The sequence below is a fragment of the Thermobia domestica genome, chromosome 2 (genome assembly GCF_964235325.1).
Source record: "Thermobia domestica chromosome 2, izTheDome1.hap1.1, whole genome shotgun sequence".
NCBI classification, from domain to species: domain Eukaryota; kingdom Metazoa; phylum Arthropoda; class Insecta; order Zygentoma; family Lepismatidae; genus Thermobia; species Thermobia domestica.
This window is the reverse complement of record NC_137455.1, coordinates 139,906,883-139,934,037: the sequence shown is the minus strand read 5'-3', so window position 1 is coordinate 139,934,037 and position 27,155 is coordinate 139,906,883. Positions and strand designations below refer to the sequence as shown.

Sequence of the window (27,155 nt, the reverse complement as noted above, 5' to 3'; positions counted from 1 at the left end):
GCCTCCAGCTAAAATTAACTCAGCCGGAATTTCATCTACACCCGGAGATTTGTGTTTCTTTAATTTCTTTATAACTGTTTCTACTTCTATTCGGTTGGTTTCTGGAATGTACAGTTCTGCGGTGTGTATCTCCTTTTCTCCACGCACACCAGTTTTAATTTTTTAAAACTCTGAAATATATTTTGCTTTATTTTCATTCCTTACCGAATTTCATATTTTCAACTTAAACGAATCCTCACATTGGACGTCTTTTCAATACAAATTTGTATGTAATGGTATCGATTCCTGTTTTCCCTCTTCGGAGCAGAATTTTTGAAAATGCTGAAACTCGAATTCTCATGTTTTATTTAACAGTTTATATATAGGAAATTTCACACTTTCTACTCAAACGAATAAATAAAATTTCGTCTAAAATGCGTAAATTCCACATTATATTTGTGCCGTTGCATATCACTGGCTTGTAGGTGGGAGAGTACTTCATCGAAATGTCATTGCATATTGAAACTGAGAAATAACAATTTTCCTCCCACGTGTGTGTAGAATGAAATCTGCTCACATTGTAGGTGGCACCAATAAGTATAAAAATACGAAGGCATATATTTAGGAAAGAATGAATACAATCTATGATATATTGAAATAAACATGCACTCGTTAGCAACATTCACTGTCATAACATTGGTAGAAAGGGAATAAGTAAATAAATAAGAAAACAGAACAAAACTATATTTTTTATAATAACATGTTTATCTTTCAACTTGTCATCCAAATATTACTGTTAATACATTTTATGTTTCCATCTCTATTGTTATTTACAAATATTTTTACATCAATAGATTTCGTCACATGTCTTCCCAGCAGTCTTGTTAGTTCCAACGTTTGGAAAGTTAGAATAAAGGATTACCTTTACTTAAAAAATCGAAGGAATATGAGTAGAAATAGTATTGGTTTTAGTTGCAAACAATATTGTGCAAATGATGTTTTGTCTAAGTATCTGTGAATGTGATATACTAGAATAACCTATTACGGTCCCTGGTTCGATTACATTCTTTTATCTTTCATTCAACATTGTGAGGCAGTTGTAAAATTATCTAACCAGAAATGCAGCCAAGTTCGGTCTCAAAAATTAGAAATAAAGACGCTTGAAGACGGTGAGCTTAAACCAGTTAAACATGCGCCACATAGCCATTTCGAATATAGAACCAGTTAATGTATTACCATTCATGAACTGATCATTATTAGTATTTAGTAAGAATGATACTATTATCTTTCTTTAAGAATTAGCTTATTATCTGCTGGTGATCAAGGATTATTAAAACATATACATTTTAAATTATACAAAATGTGGCAAGAAATAATATTTAAATCAGATGAAAAGGAGCCCAAAATATGTAATTGAAATTAGATTGTTAATAATTTCATTGCTGTTGTAGATAACTTGAAAACCTCAATTTGTAAACGAGGACAGAAAACTTGTAAATAGCTGTTGAATGGTTCACTGTAAATGGTGAAATTATATTTTCTTAATTTTCAGTGTTAGAACTTACGAAGATATTACCAACTGAAGTGAAAGTATTTTCTCAGGTATTACATAGCTGGGTAACATAGTGATTATATCGTTACCCAAATTTAAATTTGTTCAACCTGAGTTTGATTTTCTTTCACAAAAGTTTGTTCTTATTTTTTAAGAGTTGCGAATGTTAATGCAAAGAAATTTGTAATTGTCATCTACAGCAAATGAAGGCTTTTCTGTATTATATATAGCGTAATATATATACTATTGATGTGAATTTTATTAAAGACCATTGATATACATAGAGAATGTTTAATGTATAATGGTGAAGTGTACTATCATTTTCTTGAGAACTTCCATTATTTCAATATTAAAAACTTTGGATTTCTATCAGTATACTACTTGCTGCTTCAAAATTAATTAGGAAATGAAAATCATGAAAATCATGAAAATATTATAAACATATTCTTGTACATATAGAAACTTGCAATAAAGTTATGTCTACAGCAACACAGTTGATTTTGCACTCAACTGACAGATAGACGTGAATTTGATGACTTTTTAAAGTACTGTTTCCATTCACCATTTTAACATTATGTAATTTAAATTTTGTTTAAAATCAGCTTGAAAATGTACCTACAACTCAATCAGTGAAAGTGTAAGGAAACTTTACAAACAGACAAGTTTTAGAAAGAATATTTCTAAGTTGGTATTTGGTGATTTTTTTCTATCATATACTTTTCTTGTAACTTGAAAACAGTTATAAAATTTTACTACACTGATATCTTTCTTTTGCGATTGTTTATTTTAACAATTATCCACCTCCAATGTATTAACACAATAAACTGCTCAATATGGGTAACATTATTTCTGACAAACACACTACCTAGGTATTATATTGAAATAACACAATAAATATTTTATATATCACGACAGAAACAATCATTTTATTTAGCCAAAAAATGTACAGCATATTATGTTTTAAGCATTAAGATATAAAGTAATATTTGATCGAATAATATCCATACCTCTTAATGATAAACACTAATTTACAACGGTAATTTTATATTAGAACTACAGTACTGTAAAGATAACAAGTAATTATTTTGAAATTTCTTGTTTTTTCTTTAGTTCCTTGGTTTGAAAATTTACATATATACGATCATTTTATTTGTTTCTATCAAATCAATTCTATTTACTTATCTGGACGGATGTTAAAATTTAGATGTAGTCTATCTACTATATTTGCTAATGACATTTTTGATCACTATAAATTTTAAGCAACAAATTTAACCATAAAATACCGAAAGCTCATTTTTCATAACTGTTTTTATCTTTCTTTAGTAGAAGATTGGTTTTATTTTCTTTTTAGCAATCAATGCTATATTCTAAGTTTACGAAATTTAAAATGTAGATCATTTTCAAAGCATACGAGTTTTAAGGTCTTATTTGAATATGAAGAAATAAGCACATATAAAATATTACGTTTCTCAAAAGAAATCAAAGCAAAAACATTCATATTAAATTGTGGTTTCGTAATTTAATGTGATTGAGAAAATATTAAATATCAATTTAATAAATGAAGAAAAATAGCTTAAGATTGCTGCGAAGACATGGATTGTTATTTTTTATAATATGATCATAAATACAATGGCAATAACACTCATAGGCTTATGTTTGTACAGGTAAACATTATTCTTTTAGCAACGCTTCCAAAAGCAATACTCTTATTTAACGTTCTCCAATCTTTTGAAATACATAAAAATATGCTCAACCCTTGTTTGTTATTGCATAACGTAAATTTGTAAATTTTACTTTTGCCACTTATTTGCGCTGGTAATTAAATCTACGTAGTATTTTATTATAGTATACATTATTTGAAACCTTTTGTTTTCTTTTGTTCGTTATTTTTTTTCGCAATTTACGGAATTAAGGCAACATATAAATTCATAATTGAATAGTCCAACTATAATAATAAGTATTATTATTGTGTTTCTTTTGAGTAATGTAAGTCACAAATTTTTCGTTGGGATACAGTTGCTATTGTTAGAGAATGAAGGAACATATGTAAATAGTGTTACCATAATTCTTTTCTCATTTTATTACTATATTGCAAACGAGTCTTCTTCAGATTTCGAGAACTTTCAACATTAATTATTCTCTTTCATTGTTAAAGTTTACTTTTATTATTATTATTATTATTATTAAAGTTGATACAAGTTTGTATGTACATATAGTATTGTCCAATTTCCTGGTGGTGACGTGTACCATTATTGTTGTTTTTCACCTTCGTACAAGCTGATATTGTTATTTGTTCTTGTCCCTTTCTTCGTCATGTTATTTTTAATTAAATAAAAGAGCAAATAGAAGATACTTCTATATTTGCTTTTGTTTTTCACAAGACAATTTGAACACACATTTGTGCATGGGCACAGCACAATATCAAAGGGAGAAAAATTATCTATTTATTTACTTATATTGTCTAGTATTCGTTTTCTATTTTCAAACTGTTATAATCAATATAAAAGAAAACAACTGTAGAGTGGAACCTTGCTTCCTCATGTCATTGATTTCCAAGACTTCAGTCTAAATTTCTCTTCTTGTCTCCACACATATACCCAAAATAACTATTACTGGGTTATATATTAATTGGTTATTACATATTCTTTCAAGTAATAATATTGAATAATTGTGGTAAGTTACCATCAATGTTTGGTTGGCAAACTATTCCACTTTATGTTTCGAAGACACTGTTACGAAACTTAGCCAATCTCATTGGTAAAAACACAAAGTAGTATTGTCTTAACTGGATACAGGCTAAACCTTTTAAAAGTAACTTAATAAATGTCTTGTCACAAGTAATCTATTTTCTAAGAGCTAAATATATATATATTAAAACATTATTTGTATATCGAGGATAAAAATTGCCTTCTCTTTTATAAGTATATATATACAAATTATTTTATGAAAGTATAATGCTTAGATACTTCTAAATTACAGACAAAATATTTACTATAATGGAATTATATCAGACTAATTAAAGTGACGTATTGATAAATCCTGACCAGTCTATCACAAATTGAATCAATGTTATTTGCAGAAGGATGTGGCAACAGAATGAAACATTAATCAATATAAATTCTTTTGAATAAATTATATGAAAATGTATCCATGCAAATATAAATAGATAATCAATTTATGTCATTTTCAAATATAAACTTCACAAAGCTTAAACGACAGCATCATCTCGAAACTTTCTAGTTGTGTTTGTGATTTTTATGATGTTCCAGCGACAATACTTTAGTTTCTGATTTGTTGATTTTTCCAAATAGTGATGTGTCAAGGGAGTAAAACACTACTTTTTGTATCAAAAAAGTTACAGAAACTTTATTTTCGTTAATACCAATAAACGATTGTATACGATTTTCAAGTGAAGTGAAAGACGTTGGCAGCCTTTTGTGTGTACTTAATGCAAAAAGTATGTATGGCTTCTGACGTGATTAGGATTGTACCTTTCAATATGCTTCCTTGTACAGACATACGTGTACATATGTGACATATGCTAAGTTTATATATGGAATATATGTATTCCTAAAGTATGCAAGGAAATAAAGAAAACTTATTTTTATTAATAATATCTTTTTCTATTTCCATATCTCGAAAACCTGGATGTTTTATGGCAGCCTCAATTCTGTTGGAAATGATTTTCTGTCTCAAATAGATATACATTTTAAAATTAATCATGTTTCTTTTGTTACTCATTTGCAAAATAATGATTGTATACTTGTTACCAAGTATAATATTAACGCTTTTCGGTGAATTTACTTTGAAATCAATATAATGTCCCCCAATCAAATTATGTGACTATGTGTGGATTATTACATTACTGAACGTAGACAAAACTCCACCGATTATATATATAAATTTAAAGTACACCAGTGAGTAAATTGATTCACAAAAAAGACATATCATTTACAAAAATACCACAAATATTTTATAGTAATTTGTTTTGGTATCCATCATTCTGATATATTATCGATGTATTACATAGTTATCGTAATCCCTAGTAACATTTCTGGTAGTAATCTAAATAATGTTGTTACTATTGTATAATTAACAGTTATGCTTATTTTTGCAGAGTTGATTTCACTTGTGATTATCAATTGTACGTAATATTTATTCAGCATAAAAAGAAAATCAGCATGCATTAATCAGGAAATAGTGTTCCGCTTTCACGGTGAACTCAAAAAAATAATTGATCATTTAATAATAAATATTTTATGAAACCTTTTGTTTCCACAGACTGCTTGTTGTATTATAGCATTTAGAGTTATAATACTTATGTATAACGTATCTATCACTCGAAACTGACTGAGTCAATATGTGTAATGTGCAAATTGAAGGAAACTTTCGGTTGCTAATGATGGTATTCATTGAAGTAGTTATTGGTGGAAAGAATACTATAAGATGTCAGTCTATTCTAAGGGTGGTTGCCATTAACATGTAGACTTTTTCTAATATTTTAGTACACGAAGTTATAAGGAAGACTGTAATCATGGGATGGTTTCACCTCTTTTTAATTTGAAATTTTATGACAATTGATGATTCAAGTATTATATCGGGAGCCTATGGTTTGCTGCTGCCAGAGGCCTGAGGACAAGTACACAATTTGAATACGTTATCCTGAAACCTGTTGAGATTTGGATTTGTCTGATATTTGTCCGGATCTAAATCTTTTCGTTTGGTTTTTCCGGATTCTACTACTCTTACCGTAAGCCATTTTCGGATTTAACTCTTTTTGATTCTCCCTGTTCGAAAATATGAAACACTCTTAATATTAAGAATGCGGACAACACAAATATATAAATATGTTATTTGTGGTATTCTACTATTTGAAAATATTTATTTCATCAATTCATCATGAAACTCATAGTGTAAATGAATCAAACTATTAAAATTAAGTCAAATATTCCCCCCGTGTTTCCATGTGCTTCTACTTCTGCCATATTAATCTCAGTCAACTTCGAGGAACACAAGTACATTTATAATCATGAAAACTTTAAAGTAGTGAATCAATGTGAATGTATTTATATCATTCCAAAATTTTTGATAGCAAGAAATACTTGGTTACTGTATGAGATCAAACTTAAAGCCAATTGGAAGCAAGATTCCAGTACTCGACGATCCAAGGGTAATCTTCACAGAAAGACCATCATAAACGTAATGTATGTTCTTATTTGTTTGTTGCTTAGTTATTCACAGTTTACGAACACAGCACCACAACAAGGAACAGCATTAATGTCAATTTATTCGTTCCCAATAATATTGAGGAAGCATCACCGGAGCCCTTGTCAGGAGCAGGTACTTGACTCTCTGCCTGCATCTGGATAAATATGTCTCTGGAATGTGGACCTTGGGTAGCTATTCCACGAGCCACTCCTTCAAATAGCCAAACACCAGGTTGATGCTCTGCCACTGTATTGGATAGTTCTTCCTCAGCCTCCTGCTCTGCTGAGCCTATTTGGTCCACATAATCTTCGTCGTCGTAGCGAGGGGGTAAAATCTTTCCTACAGTCGGCCTTTTCGTCGGACCCTGGATTTCTAAAAAAAAGAAGAAACGATCATTATATATCCAGTTATAGTTTACAACAAATTAATAAGATTTATTGATAAATTAAGCAGGCAAAACCTAGTAAAAGCAGTATGTATATTAAAAGCAGTGTGTGTTGTGTAGTCAATATTTGTGTCATTCTCTTTGGGTTAAATATGACCACAAAAATTGGCAAGACACTAAAATTTAAATAAGTATGTTATCAAATAGTTTGTGGTAGATTATGAAGAAATACGCATATTAGAAATCTTAAAGAAAACAAACAACAAACTCCAATAATATAGTAATACGAGTAATAGTAATACATATTATAATTAGTGATGTAAAATTTCCAGAAGTTTCCAATCACCGTAAGAAATATTTTGCTCGTTTTGTTTTCGAAAGAATTGGAACATTCGAAAAACAACTTTCATTTCCATATCATTTTTCTCGATATACATAAACTTTAATGAACTCAAAATTTAATACTTCCTGTCTCAAATACAACTATAATACACTGTTCCAAGTCAGTAGTAATGGAATTAAGTGCAAAGAAAACTATATATTGATTGAACTTTCAGATCTATAAGAGTAAATCTACTGTTCACTCATTACTAGAGCTCCGATACAATTAGGAATAGAACCTCGAACTATTGTAGAAATAATACCTTTGTGCCTTACATTACAGATAAGATCCGACTCTGGAAAATTCGACTCCTAAAGGGGAGGAAAAAGGGGCTTGAAAGTTTTATCCGCCGTTCTACAAATCATCGAAACTATTAGGAATCCAACTTTTAAAGTCTGCACAAATATGGTAATATCCTTGAACCATTAGATGCAGTTAAGTCGGGTTTTACGAGATACAACCTCTAAAGGGAGAAAAATTGCTGAAAATTCTGTTGGTGTTTCTGAGATTTCCGAAACTATTAAAGCGCAAAAGTTTGACAATTTTTATAATATTCCTCACGTACTTTATGATGAAAATAAGACAGAGCTTTACTAAATGTAACCCTATGGAAGAAAATAAAGTTCAGGATTTACGTAACTATAGTGAAATACGTATAGCTAATGTGTCAATGACCAGTCCCCATTTCAAACATGTCCTTATTCACCATATTCTTACGTCAGCATTGTGGGTCCAGGTAAATGGAAACGTTGCATTTTCGTTTAACATTGGACGAATAAAGAGTGTACAGCCCAAACGGCATGTCTGGCGTCAAAAATTCCTTCACTTTAGATTGAAAACATCATATTTGAAAACAATTTTCCGCTTCATGCGCGAAACCGGGCATGCTGCCAGTTAATTTATAATTTAAGTTAGATGTGAAGATCATTATGAAACATACAGTTTGTTCATGACAAGTCAAATCATTTAAAACACTCTATATGGTAAATGTTATTCATTTTAGAGCTTTCTTAACGCTAGAACTTCCAGTGGGGTCCAATGGACCCCAAGACGATGTTTGTCGGTTTGCATTTCGTATTGTTTTCACTCGAATTAAATGTTAAGCCGTTACTTTTCCTATTTTTAGTTCCTCTTTTCGTTACGTAAATATCATTTTGTTTTCTTATTATTTTCTCCGAAAGAATGAATGATATACCAGACGGGGTCTAATGGACCCCGTGATTTTGGATTTTCGATTTCTCGTTTCTTAAGTGCCCAATACAGGCACCATTAATTTATTACTGCTGTTAGTTATAAAATTATTTATTTCAAATCTTTCAAATACAAATTAAGTTAAACTATAATATCAATAAAGCAATAATATCAATATATAGCACAATGTATTTTACAGTGGCAAGTTTCTTTCAAAATGTAAGTAAAATACAAATTCTAGCTGTCGATTTTCCTTTTATTGTTTAATTTGAAATAATCTTTCATATCAATGTAGACGACAAAACAGAAGTCCGATTCGGAAAGTTTCTAGTGGTTTCGGTAGTGTTTTATGCATTAGCAATGAGTGGGAGAGGACAAAAGTACCTTACTTGTGAACAAATTGTTCGATTGCTACGTATAAAAGAAAGTGTGGATTCTGGAAAATACAGTGACTATTTAATGTTGAAATTCTATTGGGTAAGTTATTTTCTGTGCTTGAAATATGATAATACAAATTTCAAGTCATTACTTTTAATGCAATGACAGACTACAAAGGGAAAAACAGAGAAGTAAGTTTATACCTAGCTCCACCAAAGAGATTTCATAAATTCTCATTATTATTATTGTTGTTTTCATTTGAGTTCAGGGTCCTGCTCAGCAACGAGGTTACATAATATGTGGCTTCACAGCTTAACGTGGAATCGGAACCACATAACTCCTCTGGGGATCAAATGTGGGGACAAAGATAAAAATATAAGCTTTTTTAGGGAGAGTGATTTTTTAAAGATGAGATTGCATTTCTAAACTTACTGAATTCTATTGTATTGTACAATTACCGAATATAGTCCTAATAATATTGTTTCCAAAGTGTTAGTATCAGTTTTCTGGACAAAATTGAATTATTTTCGCAGTCATTCATTTATGTCTAAGAAATATTAAAACCCTTCAAATGTATGAGCGGATTCTAAATTGTAGATTTAATGCACTTAACAATGCTTTAGCAAAAACAATGTACCTAAAGTTATACAAGTTATCAATTTTCGTGAAAAGAAAATATTAAAACTTTAAATAACTAATCTCTCAGTTAATGAATATATATATATATATGTTTGATTCCAAGAAAAAATATTCTTTTCTTTGAGCATGTTCACTTGTGTGATATTCGAACGGGGAACTCCTATAATCGCACAATAAGCGTAGATAAGAAACTGAATACAACACACACAGAATACTGTACAAAATTTGCTACTCAAGTTTAGTTTCACAATGACTATGGAACAAAGGAGTGGTAAAGATTCAAAACTATATTTTTTTTAAGTTTTTCGCTTTTCCTCTGGTCGTGGCAAAAGAGAGAGAGAGAGAGAGAGAGAGAGAGAAATTTGAAAACAAGAAACGTCTTTTCTTACTCTTTGCAACATTAGTAATGATATTATCATGAAACAGACATTACACATTTATAAATGGATGTTATGGTGAATAGAAAAAGCTTGCTTCAGCTAAGTGTTTCTGATACACTAGTAAATCACTCTACTACGCTCATAATGAGTTAGAAGTTTTTTTTTATGATAGTTCGGCAGCATCAACTATTTAGTTGCTTATTCTGGAGTTTAATGACCCTTCTTAGCACCAGATCTACAGTATATGGAGCGTTACCATTAATACCCATGGGAAATAAGGGCGTCAGGAAATAGCTGTATTTATATATCTATATGCTTATAAAACCATGTAACCAATAAGAAATCTCAAATGAGTCTTTTTAAAATTTATTTTACACTTAATCTGGTTTTGATTCTTTCTTCTAGTTTGTTATCAATATAAATTGTACTAAGGTAAGGAATTTATGACATTTGAGGGCTGTGCTCCGAGTACCTAATAAACCCTGTCAAAAAATAAGAGGGTCGTAGCATTGCCAAGCCTTTGTGTACATTCAAATCAGCTTACGTTGTAGTGCGCCGCTTAGCTACTTTACCACAAGACAACCTTGCGTCACATTCATTCATTCGCTTAACTCACATACCACCGATTCTGTCTCACATTTTAATTATCTTTTATTTCGAGAATGTCAATTACACGGCATATTACCAATATTGTTTCCTCACCCTGCTATTAATTATACAGAAATAGAACATAACCAAGATTCTTTATTTTGCAATAACATAGTAAGTATAAAGAATGAAATTATAAATATCACACTAAACTAAATGAAAGATTAAAATCAACATTTCATGTTTAGTAAAGAAATTTGATACTAAATGCAAGTGGTGAATTATGGAAGAGTTCGTGCAATGATAGTTGGAGGAAATTCTTAGGAAAATCAATGGAAACAACAGTGTTCACCACATCCTAACATGCTTAACATGGTCTAGGGTTGTACGTATTATGAATGTTTAGACCAGACCTGAATGCTATATAACTGATCTGCCATGCCACTTCCTCATTTCACATACTAGTTTTGAACAATACTTTATAGGTTGCAAGTCATATGACTACGAGAAACAAGTGTTTTAATTAATTTTTGGATGATATACGAGGGTAATATTTTGTTTTTAAAAAATAGTTAGAAATAAATAGGTTACTTTTTTCTTTACCACACTGTATCACGACAAAGATATACATATTGATTTGTTGCCCACAAAAATATAAAGATATTTCATGGTCAGATGTTCGTAAATTTTAGTTTGCGTAATATTGAGTACCGGTAATGCTTTCTTCTGATAACTTCTTCTTTCTAACCTTATTATTTACTCTTATTTCGAAGTAAAACATAATTTTCAGAAATTATTCACTTCGTGTTGCATGTTTACACTGTAAATACACATTTAAAGTTTGTTCTTTACAGGGGGATGAGAGTTAATGTGCGTGGAAATGAGTTACAAGTTACAGTGCACTTAATTACCAGAACAAATAACGATGGTCATGAATATTATATGTAAATTAATATATATATATATATATATATATATATATATATATGTGTGTGTGTGTGTGTGTGTGTGTGTGTGTGTTAATTTACAAAACTGTTACGTTCATTCAAAGTTGACAGCCATATTGCTATTTCTTGAAGTTTAATGCTAGAAAATTAGTATTCACTTTGAAGAGCAAGCAATCTTGAGAAATAGCTTTACGTAACATGTAAACAAAAATTATTTACACTTAAGTTACTTAAATTTAAATTAGAGCATTTCTAATTACCGTGTTACAATAACATATTGAATAACATTTGCTTATGCTTGTGTATTACAAAGATAACATTTCATTTAAAAGTCTTCGAAAATGAGTATAGGCCTATAGTAAAATAAGGAATGCTTGTGTTTCAAATCAACTCTTCCCTTTATTCGTTAATAGGTAGCATGGGGGACGATTTTAAGGGCGAGGGGATCTATTTACCCATGATCTGGATATATCACTTGAATCATTGCTTGGATATTTAACAACGAAAGACACGTAACTGAACACCCTCCCCAAAGTTTCACGAAAATCGGTGCCGATGATTGGTATAACATAATATCCTTCACTCGGTTGTAATAGTTACATTCCATATCATTTATACAAAGATACAATTAGATTTGAACAGGGATTCATCATAAAAGTTACACAGCTTCGCTGCAAGAAGGTTTGACATCCCCATCATTTTCTGTACGTTTGATATTTCTGCTTCAATAAGTCCAACCAATATTAATATAAATCAATTCAATTGCTATATAATATTAATTAATCATTAAGAAGTAAATGCATTTGCAAAATTACACAAGTAGGCAGATCGGCTAATCACTGATACTGCCTTTTTTTAAAGTAAGCCATATGATATTCAAATGGAAGCGTAGGACACCACACTAAAATCTCTCGCTTCAATTCTTAAACTAAATCTTATTTCAACAAAATCCCATGTGTCGTATTTTCAAGACCATACTCATCTAAATCTGTTCAAATTTCGAATTATATATTTTTTTTTAGCGATAACCATACTTTTCTCTCTTCTATCGTCGCGTCTCTCGAAAGTATGATGAAAACATCAGTTTTATAATCAGACTATACTACTGTTACAGAAAAACAAAAACAAAATAATTATAAGCTCATTGATATTAAAAAGGATGTGAGACATATGTCATAAAGGGCATTAAATACAAACTCAAAATTACAACTAGTTTTCATTAAAATATTTTATGTATTACAAAGTTTATCTTTCTTATCAGAAACACATTTTATTCGCCGGGAAACATAACCAAGACACAATATAGATTACTGTGATATTTCATAGCCTAAGTTTTCGCTGACGTCTACCTGGTCTAGTGGCTACCGCGTGCGCATTTCGTGCAAGTGGTACAGGTTTCAGTTCCCGGTGGGAGAACACTGGAATCATGGTGGTTCGGATTCCACCTTAAACTATGGACCTAAGTCCCATGTAGCCTCCATGCTGACAAGGAACACTAAACTTCAGACAATAGACAACAAACAAACAATTTTTTTAGCCAATCAGAAAACGCTAGTGCTAACTTTAAAAGTAGCAATGGAAACACACTTACTTTGTGACAATGATGGATTTACTAATTTTAGAATATTCCATCTAAAATTAAGATTCCTACGCTCAACAGGTTCGGAGATCTCACAAACGGCAGGAGTCCCCAAAACTCTTTTTCCGCTTTAGGAGTATCACTTCGCAAAATTCAGTCTTATTCTCAACCTGGGGTTCAAGAAGAACATTTGTGTAGTTTTTGAGATCCGATAATAAATGAACCATTGAATAAGTCAGTACATTTTTACCTCTATATACGGGGTCTCTCTATGTTTTTCTAACCTGCCGTCATAATGGATACAATATTGATATGTTACAACAATGTGCGTATAACAATCCAACGGACATATTCTTAAATTTTGCCATTAAAGTTTAACTTTATGACGGTAGGTCGATCAAATCTTAGGCAGACTATGGCTTACCCTGGGCTCTGTCTCAGTTACGGAAACACCTTCATGACAAAATAACACAACGTTAAACTAAATATTTCATTTTTCATTACTTGTTTAAACGAGAAGGAGGAAGGAAAAAATCAAGTGAAAATCCTGAGATAAGCGAAAGAAATACGAAGTCCATACTGCACATGCGCGTTAAAACCACGAGCGAGACACCTGTTAGTTTCTTCATCTGGTGGAGATGGCGGCGTAAAACCAATTCGTGGTTGTTTCGTGGTGGCATCCCGGAGATTCGCTCCACGTAGCGGAATCAATCACCAAACAGACCGGAAGTAATGAGAGGCGCTATTAATCTTGGTGAGAAAAGGATGAGGTTTTCACCTTCTAGTTTTAGCGTGAGTTTTGTCATCGGGTTGATCTCTGGAAAACCCTTCATCTCACTAAGAGAAGAAATGTAAGAACATTAAGGCTGAAAAATTGGTTTCATCCTTCTTTTACTTCAAAATATTTGTGTTTAAACATTGTTTTAGGAAAATTGTGTTCAATAATGTATGCAGTAATACATGTACGTATTAACTATATTATTTAACCTTAAAAAGTGACAGATTATTTAACTTAAAAGAAAGGAGTGACAGAATGCTATGTAAAAACATGAGAAAATCTACAGGAAAAGATTAATATAACCATTGGTATCGAAGATTATTTAATACACAAAGTGGAATATTTTACAGCTAAACTTGTCTTGACGTATTCTCAAGATGGTAAAGTATAAGTTTGTTCCATTGTATGCTTGTTTCTCCCTAATACCTTTTATATTGAACTTGATTCAATTTAACTTACGAAATAGCACTATTGACTTGTCATTTTTATATCGAGAGTTTTTTCTTTTTGTAGTACAGCGTTCAGTATGTAAGTCGTATAACACTAAACTTACAACGATTTTATTATTAATATTAATATTTTAGCGAACAGCTATTAGAAAATACGTGTAGATCTGATTACGGAAGTCGAAATAATAATAAAATCTTTTCTGAGAAAAAACAATATTAACTGACTTCAACAAGAACGCTAAAACGTAGGAAATAGTAATAATAATATTAATGAAGCGCTAAAAAGCTTAAAAAATCATCACTATTATCTATAAAAAAGCTTCGAAGTCTGTATAAAGCCAAATAATTAATGCCTCATAAAATTATCATGACAATAATTTTACATTAGGTATTAATGTGTTTAGCTTGTCTCAGACATATTTTTTTAGAAATTAAGAATTAGATATCTGAGCTGTCGGTATCTAAGGCCATTTAGCCCGTCACGTATGTAAGGGATGACGGCCCTCGGCGAGCACACTATCCGTTGAAAGGAAAAGAAGAAAAGAAGCGGTCTGGGGCCATTATGTTAAGTACCTTTCCGGCATTTGCCTGGTGTGAATTAGAGAAACCCAAGAAAAAACCTCACTCAAGATGGCTGGCCTGAAAAAGCTGTTACACCTTTTCGACCGAGTGTCCCCATTGGAAATTGAATCCGGGACAGCTCGCACCAAAAGCGAGAGCGTTAGTGACTGCACCACGCGGGGTTTACGCATTTTTCTTTATAGATAATATAATGAATTATTTTCTGCTTTTAAGTGTTTTATTATTCTTATTATTTTCTACTTTTTGTCCCTTTTGTTGAAGTCAGTTAATATTATTTTTCAAAGAAAGATTATATTTTCTGGTTTTTAGTGCGTTTTTAAGGTCGGGTATTTTTCTTTTAAGTTCACTTAATTTTTACACTTTTTTCGTTACCCAATTAGTTTAATTAGATACCTAAAATAAAGTAGGACACTAACATTGTATGAAGTGGGTGAGACGAAGAAACTTGCCTGACTAAATATTAAGTAGGTATTACGAATTATACGTGAACTTAAGCACGAGATTAACACAATCCTCTGTTGAGGAGTTTATGGTCTAACTTCAAAGACTCTAATCAGATCCTGATAAACTTTGTTGGAACCTTTGAAATAGCATACTCTTTGAAACTAAAAGAGAAACAGCAAAATCGGTACACCTATGTTGAATTTACGCGTGAATATGCTCACAATGAAGTCGGTTAATTACGATAGTAACATTGTCAGCCGATAAAGAGTTTAATAGTCTATATTGCATATTACTGCTAGGTTCTTACGAAATTTACATGGAACCACAAGGAAATTATACTCTTTCAAATAAACACAAGGAAAGAATAATCAAAATTGTTGTCTCTATGTCGAAGTTATGAGTGGTGACACACACACACTTACACAAATGAACACTAACAGTCATTGAGAAGTAGTCTAATTACAAAGATATTCATTGTACTTTTATAAAGTTTACATGGGATCACAAGGATAAAATACTCTTTAAAACAAAAGAAAAATCATTAAAATTGGTGCAGATGTGTCGAAGTTATAAGTGATTACACAAAATTAATGACGAACAATATCAGCTATTGAGGAGTTTCATGCTCTAACTCCGGAGACTATTAGTAGATCTTCATGATGTTTATTTGGATCAACAAGACAAGAATACTCTTTTAAAAGAAGAAAATAATCATCAAATTCGGTGCATCTATGACGAAGTTATGCGTAAACATACGCATATTAAATTCGATCAATTGTGGTTTTTCACGCTATAGAACTATACTATTGATGCGTTTTATGGTTTAATTCTAATGTTACATCCTGATGAAATTTATATGGGACCTCCGGGAAAGTACGCTCTTCTTAAACAAAAAAGAATAATCAAAATCGGTACATTTATATCATTTATGTCAAAGCTATACATGAACATATATATATATATATATATATATATATATATATATATATATATATATATATATATATATATATATATATATATATAAACGTGTCGAATTGAGAACCACTTCCCTGTTTTCAAGTCGGTTAATAATAATACTAATAGAAGTGCGATTATAAGCAACAATTTCTCTGACAAATGATTATTCTGCTTGTGTATTAACATGCTGTAAGAGATTTGATAACGACACATACCATGGATGCGGCAAAATGATTAGCGTGTCGTTAAATATAGATATTAGTATTATCATTGAAAAGGAAAGAGTTAAAGTAGTAATGCCGTATTTCATTATACTGTAACTAATGCTTGTTCTTCGGATGGAGAGAATAAGATTCATGCAAAATATCTCAAATTAAAGAAATGACTGAATAAGTAGATAAAGAGAATGAACACATTCGACATTTCCCCTCATAATATGAATGAAATAAATAAATGCCGTTACCCATTTCTATTGTGTAAGCCTGCGTCAAACAGGTTGAAACATGCATATATTTTGTCCCCTTCAAATATCGAAAAAATACCAACTTCGTATGCAATTAGATTTGGTTGATCTAAAAAGATTATAATGTTTTACAATATTTTAAATTACAGTTTTACAATTTTAATTATCAGGTATATATATATATATATATATATATATATATATATATATATATATATATATATATATATATATGATGAATATTTTCCTAAAATAATTTATACACAATATCTAGTTTTAATAGTTTCAGCTGGATATTGTAATCTAAGATCTTTTATTTTTCTTATCAGCTGACGAACTTCAGTATTATTTTTTTCGTACCTGAGTCACATCATAGCGATCAATATCAATGATGTTGTCATAGCTCATGCACTGATCTAATTCTATCATCTTCTGTGCAAATTTCGGGAAACAGATGCGAGTCTCAGGATTTTGTTATAAATTAGCCAAATCGGTTCACAGTTGGATGTGTATTCTTTAACTATGTTTCGAAGAACACACAGGATAGTGTTTTCTGCTTATTTTATGAAATTTAGGTGGAAATAATAGCAACTGTCTCGAAAAGAAACACTCGTATGAACAGTATTTCCGATCTTAATTAACAGTAGCGTCAATAATGTCTCTGCAGATTTCGCAATATAGGAAACCAACAAAAGTATTAGAGTTTGCGGGGAAGATATATATATATATATATATATATATATATATATATATATATATATATATTGCCATTACATAAATGAATAATTACTGTACATGCTATCTAACTTCACTTTCGATTCAGCATGGGAAGTGGGAGATCCTATCCATCCGTACTGCGTAATATAATTACTAAATGATCTTGAATAACTATGATGACAATACTGTAATCTTGTAGAGTAAGTTTTTCCACACACATTTTTTGTTAGAATTATAAACTTAGGAAATTAAAAATAATATTAATGTGATGTTGATGTTGATTTCTAAAAATAAAATCAATCATAACCTTGCAACAATACCTACGTTACTTGAAAACACTTTTGACGAAAAACATTTTTGTATAGTTACGTACTCGAAAAAAAAAATACTTTGTGTAGTTATATTTTCTCTTAATCAAATTCTAATAAACATTAAGTATTTATGAAACAAAATCTGCAAATTTTTGCTAATATTTATTCCAAATTGTTTAATTTATTATCCACGGAAACTGATTTTTAACTTCCAAAAACAACGATATTGTAATAACTTACCGTAAAGACGTATGTTACTTTCAACTTCTCCTAAAGAGTTCTTTGCGATACACCTATAAGAACCAACATCTGATGACTGGAAGTGTCTGATTGTTAATACCATGTGGATTTCGTAAGGCGATCTTTCCTTCAATTCAACTGCGTATTTTTCGCTTGAAATCACCATTTCTCCTGAAACGAAATAAATATAATCTAATGAAAGACGAATGAAACAATAGATTTCATAAACTTATGTTATTCTGCTTATAGTGTTGTAAGTGTTCATGTAAATCATTACTTTCTTTCAAATGAAAAGTTTAACATAATCAATATTGCGAAAGTTTTCTGCTTTTACAGTCAGTGATTCATAAAAGTGGAAGAACAAATGTAAAAATGGCACAAAGATGTAATCAAAGCAAGTACACATTACATTATAATTGTATACACGCGTAGTTCATAAATTTAAGTTCATATTTGCGGGACTAAACGTTATTTAGGATATGGCACTCAGAATCCACATTATAATCTTACATGTTAAAGAAGGTATATGTATACCTTATTCCGCCAACTGCTAGATGCTACATTTAATAAACTGTAATTGAGTAGAGCGAAATATTCTATCAGGTGTGTAAGTTCAGTACATGTTCATGTTAGAATTAATTCCCCGTCCAGGCTTATTTACTCTATTGTATCATTGACGTCTTCGAATTTGTACGTTATATTTTTTTTCGTTAACGTTGAAAACTATCTTTAAAAATCCAGGACGGTGTTGAATTTCATCTTGAGAGACATATTTAAACATTCGTACAGATAGTGCTCAGCACATTCAATTACACAATATCATGTATAAAGTACGGCGGGGGGACTCTGAACGAGGGGGAAGACTGAACGCCCGTAAAACTTACTAAGCTACCGCGGCCCTGAAGTGAACGTTTCAGTACGAGGGAGAGTGTAGTGATAGGTAGATGTTTTGTGAATGTGTTGTCTAAATTGTATTGAAAAACACCAAATCCTGTAGCACCGGTGTAGGGAATAGATTGACAAGGTGAGTACGGAACTAGTAAAAATTATATATATCATGTAACAATGCAGCTGTTGCATGTAAGGCATTGTTAGTCACTAGAAATGCATACATCAACACCGCTGTGATGGTAACATTGTGCGTGTGTTACCACCACATGGCAATTGGTGTTGGGCTCCGCTCTGCCATCTATCGATGATAATGAGAAATAATAGCAGGTTGTACGTTTCGGGGCGACTCTGAACGAAATTTATGGGGTGACTCTGAACGCTGTATTGTGAGGGAATAATCACGAAGGGAAGCATAGTGAAATTCTTTTCTATATTGTTGCAGATGCCCAGAACGTACAAAAGAGTAGAAGATGGAAAGAAACATAAACGTTGGCCAGAATTGGATATGGTTTCAGCTTTTGCAGAAATTAAGAACAATACCCTGTCTTTATCAGCAGCTTCTAAGAAATATAATATACGGAAAGAGACATTGCATCTCAACATATCTAGGAATATGTGTAAGAAGTCTCCAGGTGGACAAACAGCATTTACAGCAGAAGAAGAATCTCAGTTAGCAGAAATACTAATTAAAGCAGCCAGGGAAGGATTTCCTCTCACACCAAATGATGTCCGTCGTGCAGCTTTCACATATGCGGCAATGCCAGGAATTGCTCATAGATTCAATGCAACAACCAAAATGGTAGGGAAAGACTGGTTGATGTCCTTCATGCGCAGACATCCAGAACTGTCTCTGCGTAGCCCACAAGCTTTATCACTGGCAAGAGCACGGGGATTAAATAGGGAAAGTGTTGGTCAGTATTTCCAGTTTCTGCAAGAGACACTGGAAGAAAATGATCTCGTGGCATCACCACAATTTATTTACAATGTGGACGAGATTGGGTTTCCACTCAATAACAAAGTGAAATCGGTAATTTCAGAAAAAGGAAGCAGAGATGCTGTTGCCGTAACCAACAGCGAAAAAGGTGAAGATGTTACAGTGGTAGCATGTTGTAATGCGTCCGGTAGTTTCATACCGCCGTATGTCATATTTCGTGGGGTGAGAAGACATCCCGAGTTAGATCATCGACTTCCACCAGGATCTGTATTTGCGATGAGTGACAATGGTTACATAAATGAAGGTGTTTTCGCCATGTGATTGGAGCATTTTCAGCGATACCGTGTTGCAGGCCGTTGTTTACTTATCCTTGACGGACATTATAGTCACACCAAGAGTCTTGATGTCTTTATGTTCTGTCAACAAAATGATATAATTCTGCTCAGCCTTCCCGCCCACACGACTCATATATTACAACCACTTGATAGGTGTGTTTTCAAGTCATTAAAAGGCAACTACTTTTCGGCAGCAAACACTTGGGTGCGTAACAACATAGGACGTAACTTGACCAAATACCAGTTTGGCGAGCTTTTGTTTGATGCATAGGGACGTTCCGCCACAGTAGGTATTGCCGTTAAAGGGTTCCGGGCATGTGGTATTTTTTCCCTAGATCCTCACGTGATACCAGATCATGTTTTTGAACCCAACACAGCAGTAACTGCAAAATACGACCCCAATGGAAAACCAAACGTCAGATTTATCTACAGCAGTAGTTGCTCCTCGAGATGAAGAAAATGTTGGTAACGCTATCAGTCATCAGCCTGTGCTAGATAACGATTCTGTTTCTCGTTCATCCTCACATCCCTCTCCAGAAGCCCCTTCTTCTAGATCTACAACGTCCAGTTTTCTACATGTTGCATCCCTACCTGAGGTAAGTACGCTACAGAAACAGATGCGCTCTCAACAACCAGCTCGTATACTCACATCTCCGGTGTATGTCAAACAACTGACCCTTAATAAGAAAGGTAATAAAGGAACCAAAAGCATTTCTGAAAAGAAGGGGAAGAAGTTAGGGAAGGAGAAGACGACAAATGACGCATCTCGTGAAAGCAATAATTGCGGATTTTGCATCCGTTCGTTCTGTGAACCTACAACGTCGGAATTTGCCAACTGGATACAATGCCAAGGTTGTGGAACATGGTACCATGTTCGATGTGTTGGTGCCGCAAAACAAAAAAAGAGTTCATGTGCGGAAAGTGCGTGTGAAGATTCGGGACATTTTACATCACATCGTCTCAGTTTAAGAGAACGGGTGGAGATTTCTAGTGAATATCTACATATCTCATAACACTAAACTATCTGGTCCATTTACTTGGTAACTCAAGAACAATACTTTACCCAGAGTATGCCAATTTACCATAATCGTAGATCTTAGCAACTTGTAGCTTCATCTTAATGTATGATTTAGATATTCATTCATTAAATGTTTTCTGTTTAACAATTATACGTTTGTTTTTATTTCGTTCAGAGTCACCTCATCAACGTTCAGAGTCATCCGCCGCGGTGGGGGCAGTCTGAACATTGTAATGGGTCAATAACTTGTTCTATATCTCCATTGTTTCACTACAGCAGCACACTAAACTTTATGCACTTGTTGCTGAAGGACTATGAGTTACAATGACATAGTGCTTACTGCCTATGAATGATACGTGAGAACGAATTTCCCGCGAATTGTTCAGAGTCCCCCTGCCGTTGGTTAATTACAATTAGTGTCTGATCCATCAAATACACTTTGGATTTGATTTGAATTCAGTGTCTCATTCAGCAGCGAGGCTAACTGAGGCGTGGATCTACTGTATAACATATGATCCGCTGGGAATCGAACCCGGGTATCCCACTCAAAGTCAATTACGTTATCCATATAGCCATGAAGTAGCTTTTCCATAAAATCGAAAACAAAGTCAAGTACATGTATTTTTGAATTCTTTTCCTAGTAATAGAATCCCTTGTGCTAAAAATAAAAAGTTCTTATCTCTAATGCTGGAATTCTATGTTGAAATTGCAGTAGTGGTAGATACACATATGTTTTACGTTAAGTATAACATGTTATATAGTTCAACATTAGAAAGAAGCATTAAACTACAAGTAACTAAAATTTTAAAACAATATAAAATATATTTCTTCCGCATTAATACACTGAAAACTATTCTAGCGCATACGTTCATAATTTCCATTTTAATTTACTTAGGCATGAGGAGGAGTCAATAGCTCAGTATAAGGTTAATATGGCATAAAATGCAACAGTACTAGACCACACTATTGACAGATTACTAGATTTTCTACATAACCTCTGAAGTTAACCTGAATTAAACACTATCCTAAGCAGTGACATCGATGTCTGTATACTGCATAACCTCTGACGCAGGGATAAAGGTGAGGGGAACGTCGGGGACGCCGTCCCCTCACCTCGAAAACATATGTACGGCGTCCCCCAGTTCCTAAAAAATACAATGGGCAAAGACAGGTAGGGAGTACTACCTTGACGTCATGCCGCTACCTACCGTCCCCTATCTTTACAGATCCACTTTTACCCCTAATCTGACATATACCTCAATTAAACACTATCGCACGCAGTGGCAGCAATTTCTGTATACCTTTGAGGGGTAGTATGTTTCGTTGTCAAATATCAATGAGTATTTTAATAGAAATACGGGTGACACAAAACTTGAGAGGTGCGATCCCTTCTGTAGTCTAGATTCGGCACCCGTAGTCTCAGGTTATTTTCAATATATCTACATCACGAATATATCTCTCACTAGCTTTATTTTTGACCTTATATTCAGTTGCTGTACTATCGGAAGTAAAACATCAAGTACATTTTCTTTCCGGAATTGGTACATATTTTTACTATTTGCCATCAAAATATATCATTAGATTATTGATCAGCTTGCTCAACAAACTTTATGAATTCGTTATATTCAAATGGTGGTTTGCAACAAGTACATCCATTTTCTATTACAACTAATATCCTTCTGAGTTCGCAAGGGGTGCATTGAAAATTCCGAAGTTACGGGGATGTCGCAGCCTTGTTTAGTCCTGTAGGAGATCTCTGCAACACAAATTCTCACGTATCTCGTAAGGGACCCACAAGTAGCTCGTAGAATGTCTATGCATAAGACCATTAGCATTAAGTTTAGTTTTCCAACATAAATATCTTCCATGTATGGGCAAACGGAAATATTAGTAATTGTCCTTCAATTATACTTTTTTTTTTTTTTTTTTTTTTTTTTTAGCTAAGCGAGGTATGAATCGCTGTAATGATCAAAAGATGTGTGTGAATAGGAAAATCCAGAGAAAATGCAGTACACAATACTCTCCATCAATGTTCACATAACATAGGTAGAAATACTAGTATCATTTCGTATAGGGGAAGAGAGGAAGTAGCACGAGCTGTAATGTCTCAAACAACTAGATGCATCGATCTTTAAAATCACTGTATTGTATGTGTATTATCCGAAAATACTATTGATTTTTAAAACAACAACATATTTATCATTAACCTAATGTATCAGTTTACAAGCTAGAAAAGAATTCAGTGATTTGATTTGTATTTATGCACTATCTCTAAAGCAATCCTTCAGCTTCAAAAAAAGAATCAGGCCTATATCTAAAAAGGAGTAATATTTCAAAGAAATGGAAAGAAACAGAGATCACAGACACACACACTGACAATAAACGGAAGTATGGTATGGTTCCTGTAAATGTAAAGCATATCATGCTTATACTTCATTTTTGTAGCCAGAAAACAGTTGCTGAGTCTCGCAGCAAGACACCAGTTTTGACGGAGACGAAACATTAATCTTTCTCGAGGACCAAGCAACTGTCATTTCATCCCCTCCTCTTATTCTTTTCTCAATGTTTTTCACTTGTTTTTTCCTTATATACTTGCTTCCTTCTTATTTTTCTTTCCTACTCTCTCTGTCTGTCTTTACGCCTTTCTTCTCATCCGTTTTTGTCTTTTTTTAATCTTACAGTCGTTACATGTCGGCAGAGAGAACAACGATTTATGAATCTTACTTTTTTTCTTCCTAAAGAACTATTTTTTATAAAGAAAATAAGGAAGAACTGGGGAGAAATGTTAGAGACCCTTGTATATGCGTATTATGTTTTTATCTTACGTCCGCTCTAGTATTTAGTTTTCCTGCTGACAACACTAGATTTCTTCATACAAACATCGATCTTCGGTGTATGGTAAAGGTGGTCTCTGAAGTGGTTACTAGTAATAAAGAAATGGTATGATGTAATTCTTTGAATCTTGCTTCCCAATTAGTATACTAAGGTTCTTTCAATTTTAGAGAACATGATTCCGTAACAAAATATCGTAATAGTACTACCGAATAATAGATGTGTTGGCAATAAGCTACCTGTAATTGAACTATCCTCGTCCTTCAACTATCAAGTTGAAGACGAGAGTTCTTCTCACCACGATTAATTGACATAACATGCGTCTTGCACATCCGTAGAAGGGTCAATCCATACGAAATGGTCCAGAGCAGGTTGCTCGAATATCTCCAAAAATTATAGAAATTTGAGTGTGACGAACCTTGTGTATGAGAAGGCTAGAATGCTATTCACGTTGTCGTATGTACAAGTGTTCCTGAATAACAGCCATCTTTGTTGTAGGTAGAGTGCCAATTTTTGCGTTTGCAAGCGTTTACGTAAACTACAGTTGCTCAAGATATACGAATCAGACGAATACCAAACAAAGACGAATGTTTACAGGAGAGGCTGAGGTACATGGAGAATATATACTCTTGCTTCTAAATAAATATGCAGGGGTGCAAACCAATACATAAAATTACCAGAAAAAGTACAGAAAATTACACTTTTAAAAGGTTTGAATTTTGGAATGACATAAAGTGGGGTGGGGCATTTCATAAATTTCGTACTAAATAGTATAGCATGTAAAGAGTCTGCAGAAATATCCACAGCTTTGATACTACTGATATAATAGGTTTATGGGGGTCTGAAGTTTGTGATTTTGATGCCATTTTTGGAGCGTAATATCTCAGGAGAGCAAAATGCTAAATATTGCTGTTAGGCCACAAAATAATTCTTTATGTGAGTATTGCAAAAAAAAAAAAAAAAAAAAATCGTGACTGATATTACATGGAGAAAAAAGTGAGGACATGGTAAAAATGCGAAGAAAGCACGTGCGTGACGATGGTTGTAGCCCGAAACAATTTAAATGTTTGGATATGTTTCATGCTGGAACTCAAAAACTACGCATGGTTCAGCAATTAGGCCCCCTTTTTTGTGTTCAGTTGTGCAAAAATTGGTGAGTAGCGTTTATTCCGTCTATATAGCGTAGACTCTCCTTTGGCTAACAGGGGGTTCCGCCCCCAGATCCCAGCGTTTACTCGGCCTACGGTCTCGCACCTCTTATCCAATAATTCTACGGAATTTCAAATTTCTTTTCATATTTCAACTATCTAAAAGAAAATATTTTGTATCCCAAGAAAACGCCCATTTAAATAGAATGGCAATTTTTTCATCACCCTTTAGACCCTTAAAAACTAAAAATGTTCACTTTTCGCAATTTCTTTATGGGTGAGTTCTAGAATTCTATAATCATGCCAAATTTCATCATTCTAATTCTGCCGGAAGTGCCTAAACGTTTTGGGTTGCAGAAGATGTCCTATATTTTTGAGTTCCCCATAAAACCAATCTACATTTGAAAATTTTTGTTTCTTATGATTTACTTTAGTAACGCTAACAAAAACGTACAAGCGTACCGAATTTCAAGTTTTTATTTCAATTCCAAGTACCTAAAATATGAGATTATATGTCCCCCAAACAAGTTTATTTAAATAACATGAGGAATTCGTTCATAATCTCTTTAGACTACTCAAAAACTAAAAATATTTACTTTTGGGAATTTTCCTTTTATTTGCTTTTTGGGTTAGTCCCGAAAAGCTACAATGATGTCAAATTTCAACATTCCACGCCAACGGAAGTACCCGTTTAGTTTATGTCAGTTCATGTAGTTTTATATATAGTAAGGTCAGATGTAACGTTACTTTGTAAATACATTACCTTCCGTAACTGGGATTGGATTTCAATTACACTTTGCTGATATATTGAGTGCTTTAATACCACGGTCCATGGGTGTTATGGGTGACAGTCAGAAGGTCAGACGATGGGTGTCATGGGTGTAAGGGGCTGCTAACTCCCTCTCCCATATGACAATAGTCACGGAGCTAGAAAGACGGAACAAACGCACTCGCAGACTTTGGCACTCTACCGACAACAAAGATGTCCGCCATTCAGGAACATTTGTACATACGACAACGTGAATGACATTATTGATCTTCTCATACATAAGGTTCGTCACACTCAAATTTTTAGAATTTTGGGAGATGGTCGAGCAAACATTTTCACCATCTTTGGACCACTTCAGATAGATTGACCCTGAAGTGATCGATGGACGACTCTGAAACAAACTGACGTCACACGGCCCGGGTCGTCATCTACGAGATTAAACTAGAAATATACACATTGATGGGTAACGTGTTGTAAGTTCATCAGCTAGAAAAGCTGTTATCAAATCGTCAGAAAGTAGAAACTTAAGATAATAAAGTGAATCATTAACGAAATAACCACGAAAGTCTTCAAAATAAGTCTAAATTTATATAAAGGCTGATAAAACAATACAAAAAGTGATTGAAGGTAAATCAAGTAATTACTTTAATAAAACAAGGTTAAATTCAAAATTGATTGCACCATTGCCAGTTTAACAATTTTGGATTAAACCAACATTAATTGACATTACAAGTTTCATTTTCACGTTCTAGTCCACACGTGATATAGTTTCCACATTCATAGAAATATGTAAAACAAATCAAATTTTCTCTTATAACGATACAACAAAAAAATTATATGCACATCTTCAAATTGCCTATCAAATAACGTCATAAATAGTTTAAAGACGTTCTGTTTTGATAAAGCAATTTTTAAAACTGTATGCATATTTATTCAGACACTTGCATTTTATCTATACGAATGAATTCATGTTTAAAGTGTTGTGACTGAACGTCTTCTCTGAATTAGTCCGGAAGTTCTGAGAAAGTAAATTCGGTTTTTTGGATTTAGAGAAAACCATGGAAATCGCCGCATAT

At 32.8% G+C, this 27,155-nt stretch overlaps 1 protein-coding gene across 2 annotated transcripts in view; it reads right to left on the bottom strand.

Moving 5' to 3' along the window:
• Positions 1–619: 619 nt before the first annotated feature.
• Positions 620–27,155, bottom strand: part of LOC145675724 (lachesin-like) — a 1,095,594-nt gene continuing 1,069,058 nt past the window's right edge. Inside the window, exons 8-9 of one of the 2 annotated variants that reach the window (XM_081746357.1) lie at positions 18,153–18,323; positions 620–7,111 (exon numbers count right to left, since the gene is read on the bottom strand). In XM_081746357.1, the coding sequence (XP_081602483.1) occupies positions 6,774–7,111; positions 18,153–18,323 (509 nt within the window). In that variant the 3' untranslated portion in view covers positions 620–6,773. The remainder of the gene's footprint in view (positions 7,112–18,152; positions 18,324–27,155) is intronic. The other variant, XM_081746347.1, reaches the window with a different exon arrangement.